The sequence below is a fragment of the Mytilus galloprovincialis genome, chromosome 4 (assembly GCF_965363235.1).
Source record: "Mytilus galloprovincialis chromosome 4, xbMytGall1.hap1.1, whole genome shotgun sequence".
NCBI classification, from domain to species: Eukaryota; Metazoa; Mollusca; class Bivalvia; order Mytilida; family Mytilidae; genus Mytilus; species Mytilus galloprovincialis.
The window spans coordinates 79,857,946-79,867,330 of record NC_134841.1 but is presented as its reverse complement, the minus strand read 5'-3'; the positions used below and the strand labels follow the sequence as shown (position 1 = coordinate 79,867,330).

Here is a 9,385-nt window from a genome sequence, read left to right as displayed (position 1 = left end):
CGATTATTCTGATCTTTGTCTTTTTGGGCATGCCCAGTTCTACAATTATCTGTACCCATTCATACCTGTCACTGATGAGTCTTATGTAGACGAAACGCGCGTCTGGCGTACTAAATTATAATCCTGGTACCTTTGATAACTATTTGGGTATCGCCAGCCGAGTAGTCAATATTTTGTTTTTGACATGAATATCAATAATGCAATCATTTTTAATAATTTCCTGTTTACAAAACTTTGAATTTTATTATCCCAAGCATATATTACCTTAGCCATATTTGGCAAAACTTTTTGTAATTTTGGATCCTCACTGCTCTTCAACTTTGTACTTGTTTGGCTTCATAGATATTTTGATATGAGCGTCACTGATCAGTTTTGTGTAGACGAAACGCGCGTCTAGCGTACTAAATTATAATCTTAGTACATTTGATAACTATTTGGGTAAAACAGATTTTGCACCTTTTCAATGATTTATAGGCTTTATGGTCAAACCGGTCAGAGAACATTTGGTTGTACTTCCTTATTTTTCTTCTGCCAATTTGGGGTTGTTTTTATCTAAATTTTGTTTCATGTTTAGGTTAATTGATTTTAACTTCATAATGATTCATGAAAAAATCATGTGGTCGCAGATAGGTTGACGTATGATCTTTAATAACGTCAATCGGAAGTAAATGAGTGGAAACCGAAAGTTATTTCATGTTTGCATTAATTCAAGTGGAAAGAACTAAGTAACCGTATATTTTTTGAAATAAGCATGCAGTTACTTATCAAATGACACCGGAAGTGACCTTTTGCTAACCAAAATAAGCTAATGATCTACCTAAGAACCTATATCCTTTTTTGAGACAATGTTATGATTGCCCCTCACATTTTGGTATGTTACCGTGAGAGGTTGATTATCTACCTTATATTAAAGAAACAACCCTTACAACCATATATTTTTCAGATCAGTAAAAAAGTCCCTTCATATGACACATAAAGTGACCTTTCTGCTTCGTTTCACAGAAAAGTCCTTGCCAATCAAATATGTTTTTAAAACATTAGGGGAAAATTTCTTTTCATTTATCAGAATATACATATTCTGAAGGGAATTTGCTGAACCTATTTATGTCTATTAATTCTTTTGAATGTATATTGATTCTAAATATTTGTTTAGGGTTAACCATTTTCTCACATATTAAAAGTGTTAACATGAAACATGTTTTAGCTTGAACCACAAACCCGTTAAAAGGGAGAGAAAAAAAAACGTTTAAAAAACTATTAAAGCTATAAACCATTTTGAAAATATCTAAAATATAATTCCATTTAACCGCATGGTTAAGACCGACCCGTCAAAAAAATGTTAACCATAAAAATGTGTAAAACCAGCTTAATGGTTCAGAATATAAATACAGGCCTTTTTTTTTTTTTTTTTTAATATATCAGTAATGAAATTATCACGTTGAAAGACTTTCAAATGTTCTTTGGCCATTTATAACTTAATCTTCTAAATATATTAGTCATACTTGTAATCAAACTTGATTAAAAAACATATATGTATGTGAATTAAAGATAGCTATTGTCTTATATGTACTTCTGACCATCTGTAATGCAGCGAGCAAGTATTTATATTCAAATTTATATCATATTGTGATTTCCAACTATTCAGACTCTCCCAGGCTTTATAACAGTTATTTTGTTTTTAAATATTTCAATTTCGAATGTATCGGTTTGTTTTCTATGAATATTTATTACGACCAAAGACAACAACCACTTTTTTCTAAATTCCAATATCTATTTAATTTGATTACAAAGGTAATCCAATATTTAAGCTAAAAGTATTAACGACTAATTTTGTCCGTAGCAACAACCTTGATGATAATGTCAACTATGTTTGCTATCTCATCTACAGTGAAACTATCGTCTACACTATCTTACAGTCTTTTTTAACTCTGACGGTAACACGTTCAGTATTAGACATCTTTTGATACATCCTCTCAATCTGCATGCACAGTGTGGATTTCTTTCAGTCATCATGTTGCAAATCCCTCAGTTTCTGTTGTTATTGTTTAACCCATGTCTTGGTCAATTTTCTATATTCTCCGACTTCCTCCGTACAGTCGATCGCAAGGGAAGCCTTATTCTCTGTTATGACTAGCCCTTCAACCTTCTGCATAGTGGCGTGAAAGTTATTTCTCAGATGCATTTTTTTGGTGTCGGAATTAAAAAGGAAATAAACTGTTCTTGGATTTAGAATTTGTATCGCAGATGGTTTAAAGGATATAAATTCAAGTTTATCATCATCTATGCATCCTGATCAAGACATTCATAGTACACCTGAACTTTTAGAATTCGACCTTCAATTTTGTGTTGTCTGTTACATACCTGAAGTGCACCTAAAACAAAAACGACCAATAAGACAATATAGTGGTTCACGTCATAGTTATGACAGATTTATTTTGAATTGATTATTAATAATAGCTATTTAAACTAGAGGCTCTAAAGAGCCTGTGTCGATCACCTTGGTATATGTGCATAGTAAACAAAGGACACAGATGGGTTCATGACAAAATTGTGCTTTGGTGTTGGTGACGTGTTTGTAGATCTTACTTTACTGAACAATCTTGCTGCTTACAATTATTCCGCCTATAATGAACTTGGCCAAGAAGTGACAGAGGAAAATGTTTTGAAAACATTTACAAAAATTGGCTATAAAGGGCAATAACTCCTTAAGGGGTCAATTGACCACTTTGGTCATGTATACTTATTTGTAGCTCTTACTTTGCTGTACATTATTGCTGTTAAAATTTATCTCTACCTATGATAATATTCAAGATAATAACCAAAAGCTGCAAAATTGTCTTAAATTTACCAATTCAGGGGCAGCAACCCAACAACAAGTTGCCCCATTGGTTTGAAAAATTCAGGGCAGATAGATCTTGACCTAAGGAACAATTTTATCCGCCGCATATTTGCTCTAAATGCTTTGGTTTCAGAGATGTGAGCAAAAAAATGCATTTCACCCTATGTTCTATTTTTAGCCATGTCCGCCATCTTGGTTCACGGGCGGAGTCATCGAACACATTTTTTAAACTAGATACACTAATAATCATGGTGGACAATTTTGGTTAAATGTGTCCTTGTAGTTTTAGAAGAGAAGATTTTTGTAAAAGTTTACAAAAATTTACCAAAAATTATTAAAAATTGACTATAAAGGGCAATTACTCATTAAGAGATCAACTGACAATTTTGGTCATGTTGACTTATTTGTAGATCTGACTTTGCTGAACATTATTGCTGTTTACAGTTTTACTTTATCTATAATAATATTTAAGAAATTAACCAAAAACGACAAAATTTCCTTGAAATTACCAATTTATAGGCAGCAACCCAACAATGGTTTCTCCGATTCAATTTCAGGGCAGATAGATCTTGACCTGATAAACAAATCTTCTTCAGTCAGATTTACTCTGAATGCTTTGGTTTCAGAGATATAAGCCAAAATCTACATTTTAACCCCTATGTTCTATTTTTAGCAATGGCGGCCATCTTGGTTGGTTGGCCTGGTCATCGGACACGTTTTTTAAACTACATACCCCAATAATGATTGTGGCCAAGTTCGGTTTAATTTTGCCCAGTAGTTTCAGAGGAGAAGATGTTTGTAAAAGTTAACGACGACCGACGACGGATGCCAAGTGATGTGAAAAGCTCACTTGTCTCTTTGGGCCATGTGAGCTAAAAATGTGGATTAAGATAAACACTAAGGTTATTCGAAAAACAATTCGATCATACAAAAATTAGATTTGTTGTTAGTTTTACGTTGCACTTAAACATATAAATGCCTCGCACGACATTTTTCTTCAATATATCGATTTCGTTTTTATACTGTGCTATCATGGAATAGTAGTTCTTTTACCGTTCCAAATTACAGAAATATTCTGCATAATTATTTCCAATGGAAGAATTATTACAGTATTTTTTCTGGCGGAATTAAGTTTACAGAGTATGAGTTCAATCACGAACAGATTTCGCTATGTTTTATTAAAACAAGTTTCCAAAGGAACAGATATAAGTTGACACTGCGACTGTCATACTAATTTTGCTTTTATCAACAGTGGTGAACAACATATTTGAAAATATCAACAATCCTCCTATTTTGAGCATTATACCAAACTGAAAGGTTTATGTACTTTAAAACAACAAACTTACTCTCAGGATCAATGAAGTAGACCAGAAATTTCCCTTCATCTTCCACTAACTTCACTTCCCTTACACCTTCGACCCCTGATCGCCTTTTATTGTCAAAGTAGTATTCCATTGTTTCTGATGATGTATTCTCTATGTATCCAGTGACAACAATACAGTCTGTTATAGGAACTTGGTGTATGCTAAGATGACTTCCATCCAATTGTCTCCTCATACATACTGTCTGTAACTGTTCCATGTCTATAATATGATTTTAATATCACGATAACTTACATATGTTTTAATACATGCTATCTGTTTTCAAAAACAGTTTGAATACAAAAGACCATTTATAAATTATGTCTGAAAAAGAGACTTTGCTTGCCTCAAGTATGAAGTTTTGGGTCCAACATTTGACTGGTTCCAAAACATTGCTTTGAAATTGGTATTTGGTTAATTAAGTCAAGACAATTTAATATTTAGGTGTATTATCAAACGTTTATATTATAGCATTAGACTAATAATGTTATTTATCGGTCGTCCCACTGTCTATATCACTCTGTTCAGCTCTTAATATTATTCCGTATCATGTCTTTGTGACGTCAAATACGTTGACCCGGCCTTAATAACTTTGACACGGACATATCAGCGACGTCATAATGTTTGAACCGACGTTAATAACTTTGACCCGAACTTATCAAGTCATCTTTTGTGTGCTGGTGAAACAAAGAAAACACTTCTGAAACACGCAAATATAGCCCGATAAATCGATTATCAGATTATCTGCATATTGATATTGTAAAATATTAGCTGCTTGATATTATATGAAGGCTTTTTGATCTCGTTCGCTACGCTCACTCGACAAAAAGCTTCATATTATGTCTCGCAGCTGATATTTTACGATATCGACATGTAGATAACCTGATAATCGGTACTGGTCCTTCTGTTGGAGTTTTTCCTTCTGACCTAGCATCTAAAATCTGATATGTCGATCTGATACATTGCAGGTTATATTTTGTTTCATTAACATGTTCTCGTCCTAAATAAACATGTAATATTTGACGTTATACGTTGAACACATCAATCATTCAATTTGTCTTATTTGTGGAGTGATTAAAAACAGTAGAATTATTCAGGCAATACACGTTCAATATTTTTACCCTTTTAAATTCTTAATCTTTTACTTTAAATAAATTTGTTTTATTTAAACCACTGGTGACTTTTGGGCTGTTTTCTACTCTTTGGTATAGTTGTTGTCCATTTCCATTTTCAATTTCACTATTCGTTCTTTTATGCAAATAAACTATAAAAACAAAAACAAAAACAATAGAAGAAAATGAATTCCATTCTAACGATTCACTTACACAGTTTATTTTTGTAATTGGTCACCATTATAAAGATTAAAATGCCATTTTTAATCGTAACATCGGGCTCAAATTGTCATACTTTGAGGTAATTTTGCATAAATTCATTTTTACCTGGTGGTTGTTCAAATGTAACTATTGCAGTGCTTTCTGCCTCTCCAAATATAATCTCTTCTGGGATGCATTTAGATTTAAGTTCCAGAAAATTCTCCAGTCCGTCTTTACTGGTTTTAGGACTGATATTTGTAATGAACACTTTATCTTTATACTTAGGAACATACTGCAGAGGAGGAGGTTTGACATAACGTTTTACATCCATTGTATGTCCATCAAATCGATGGGTCTTACTCATAACTGCTTCAACGGCTGAAATGTATAATTGAAGTGTGATTTTGACTTATTTGTTATACGATCTGAAAATGTGCAAAGTTGATATGGGTTAAAAGAATGATCAGCATCAATTACAAAAAAATGTAATAAAATTCAAAATTTCACACTATAGTGTACTTTACGCCCTTTTCCTTTCACTACTAGTAAAATAAAATAAAAAATTAAACTTTACTAGTTTCGTCTACTATAGCTCATATAAGGTGTCCACTAACGATGCATGACCATCTAGTTATTTCTTACTGATTTTATAATTGTTTGTATGTTGTGTTGTTTCACCTCTGTTTCATGTTAGTGGGTGGGTTGGGCGCTAACACACATTTAACATGTTTAACAAATTTTTTACGTGCCTGACCATGATCAGTGTCCTCTAATTTGGTATCATTTCTCTAGTGGACATCCTTCATAACATGACAACATATACTGTGGATTCATTTATTTTCGTGGGTATCAATTTTAGTGGATTGCTGAAATCCTGCATATTCGTGGATATTTAATTTCGTGGTTTTTGCCAATATCTGTATACAAAGCCTATTGAAAATATAATATTCGTTGAACATTTGAATTCGTGGTTGTCCTGTACCGACGAAACCCACGAAAACTGGTATCCAACGAATAATAATGAAGCCACAGTATACTTATTTTTCATAAGGTATCATTTATTATAATCTTTGAACACAAAGTTACTAACCATCCTCCTCCTCAATCATCTTGATGCTCTGTTCACTATCTTCTACAGTATATGGAAAGTCATTTTTTACTTTTGAATTGGAGATTTCAAGGTTTGAAAACGATAAATGCAAGTAATGTCCTTTCAAATTAATTTGAACTATAAAACTGTATTATCAAAAGCACGAACAAGAAAAGGTAAGTGACCTCCTTACCTACATCAACTTTTATTACTCTAGTGGCATAGTTACAAATCATACTTCACTGCCATACAGACAGCAGATAATAATTATTGTAAGTAAGCTTTATTATATCACTGCACAGTATATATGTAGTGTATACATTCGATTATATCTCTAAGAGAAGTTTGGTAACACTGCTCACCTATTGAAAAGTTTTAAGTCAGTCTGATTTTATTACTGGGGTAGGTAAAATTCAAAATTTAGAGATTTATTATTTTTGATCTATAAATCTTTAGGCAGAAGATGAAAGCTAAATAATTATCAGAATTAGTCTTAGGTCACTCAATTGTAAACGACACATATTCAGTGTTGAAAACATGATATAAAATGCATTTTATATCATGTATTTTGTTTGATGTCACAAGAAATTGAGCAACTGATTGCATTTGTCATGATCTGTTCCATATGGAAAATGACAATTGTTATATTATAGTTCGTTTCTGTGTGTTACATTTTATGTTGTGTTTCTGTGTGTCATTGTTCTCCTCTCATATTTGATGCGTTTTTGGTTTTAGTTTGTAACCCGGATTTGTTTTTTTTCTCAATCGATTTATGATTTTCGAACAGCGATAATCTACTGTTACCTTTATCCATCAACTGTTACAGAAAAAGTAAATTTTGAAGAGAATGGTGTGGATAACAGCAAGCAAGCTTTTCCAATTTTTCAATCCTCAATCAATCCTTTAATAAATGCTATGCAAAGTAAAAACATAGGCTCATAATTGGTTAAGATGACAAAATGAAAAAATCTCCCTTCTGAAAAATGATTTTTTTTTTTAAAGTGAAATGCACAAAACTATGTGTGAACATGGATTTTAATTACATAGAAGGTTCTGTTACCTTTATTCTCCTTTGTATTGGTAGATGAAGTCTCCTGGAAACATTCAATTTCTCTGCCAGCTTCCATTGATTCAAAGTCTCTCCCCTCATCATTGTTAGATCCCACTGGTTTAAATGATCGATCAGAACTATCCGTGTAAGTTTTTTCTGGATTTTGTATTTTTGTATCAACATAAGGTTTATGCATAGGACTTTTAATGTTAATATGGTCCAGGTCTACTGGTGGATGCGGAATTTGTCCTAGTCCTGGTCGAGGTGTTCCCATGTCACCATCTCGGGGATAAGGATAATGTGGATTGACTGGATATCCAGGATAACCTTGAAAGAACTGTGGATAATAAGGATAGGGCTGAACTGAGGGACCTGGAACATCACCTGGACCTTTTTTCTCGCTTAAATTTTGTTCAAGAGGTCCATAATATGAATGTGAACAATGACCTTGTGGCGTGTATGCTCCAGGTTCATTTGGATTATATTCACCTAGTGCATGCTGATTAAAGACTCCAGGTCCATATGGATATCCTATTTTTGGCACATTTTCATCAGGTGGTGGTCTATTCATCTCATGGTCAGATTGCGGTATCTTTAAATCTAGATGAGACGGTGGTCTCTTAAACACTGGTTGTGATGAGTATCCCCCATATGGGGGAAGCTGATTTGAATTATTGTAAGGATATCCTTGTCCCGATCTTTGGGTTGGGTATGGGCAATATGACTGACCTTGGTCACCTTGTGGTTGCTGTGGAAAAGTTGGTCCTGGCATTGGCATACTTTCTGTATGATATATGGCATTATATGTTGGTGGTACGTTTGTTGCTCCCTCTGATTGGTGTATTGCTTCCTCTGGTTGGTTTGTTGCTCCCTCTGATTGGTGTATTGCTTCCTCTGGCTGGTTTGTTGCTCCTGCTATGTCAAAAGAGTCGCTTGAACTTTCTTCCTATAACATACAGTTACCTTGAAATAATTGCACTGATTAAAAAGAAATATGGATCTTCATGATTTTACAATAAAACTGCTAAGTGATAAAACGGAAGTAATATTTAAAGAAGACTTAAATCTAGTGCAACATTCTTTGCAACGTTAATTATATTGGACTAACGCTTCAAAGTTTAGTACATCAGTTAAACGATTGCTTCTCTAAAATTGAACTCACAAGGGAAAACTTCGTGTGTCTGATTTAGATATATTCTTGCAGTTTTATTATAATGGAAATAACAGTATTGTTTTAAAGATATATGGGCATCAGTTTTTGATTTGATGGTCGCAAATATCTGTTTGCTGGCTTTGTGATATGAAACACCGTTATCTCTTAGACTTTTATTTCCATGAGGGAAACATTTTTTTCCATATTTTCCACTTTATCAATCACTTTCGTAATATGAATATGAATTATCATATCGAGATACATTGATGGGGATACTTGAAGATTAATAATCATCATGCAAAATGATGCTTCAGATTGCGTTTTTGTTATTTCACGATAAATGTTTAACTAGTATATTCTTTCAAATACGTCATGCATCAATGGAGGGGTAGATACTCAATTACACACAAAAACACCAATTTGTTCACATACATTTACCAAAATGTATAATGGTATACATTGAGACAGCAACCAAAAGAATTATATACTTTTATGAACAATGTAATTTGATCACAAATTCTAAAGCTTGAAATAAATAACCAGTCGATCTTGAACAATTTAAAAACTATCTGAGATAT

General features: G+C 33.1%; 1 protein-coding gene across 3 annotated transcripts in view; it reads right to left on the bottom strand.

Annotated features, from left to right (window-relative positions):
* Positions 1-1,769: 1,769 nt before the first annotated feature.
* The window catches only part of LOC143073069 (uncharacterized), a 29,955-nt gene continuing 22,339 nt past the window's right edge, over positions 1,770-9,385 (bottom strand). For 2 of the 3 annotated variants that reach the window (XM_076248318.1, XM_076248319.1), the window contains exons 5-8: positions 7,664-8,600; positions 5,640-5,891; positions 4,186-4,422; positions 1,771-2,372 (exon numbers count right to left, since the gene is read on the bottom strand). In XM_076248318.1, coding sequence (XP_076104433.1) covers positions 2,281-2,372; positions 4,186-4,422; positions 5,640-5,891; positions 7,664-8,600 — 1,518 coding nt within the window. In that variant the 3' untranslated portion in view covers positions 1,771-2,280. Of the gene's footprint in view, positions 2,373-4,185; positions 4,423-5,639; positions 5,892-7,663; positions 8,601-9,385 lie in introns of all 3 variants that reach the window. The other variant, XM_076248320.1, reaches the window with a different exon arrangement.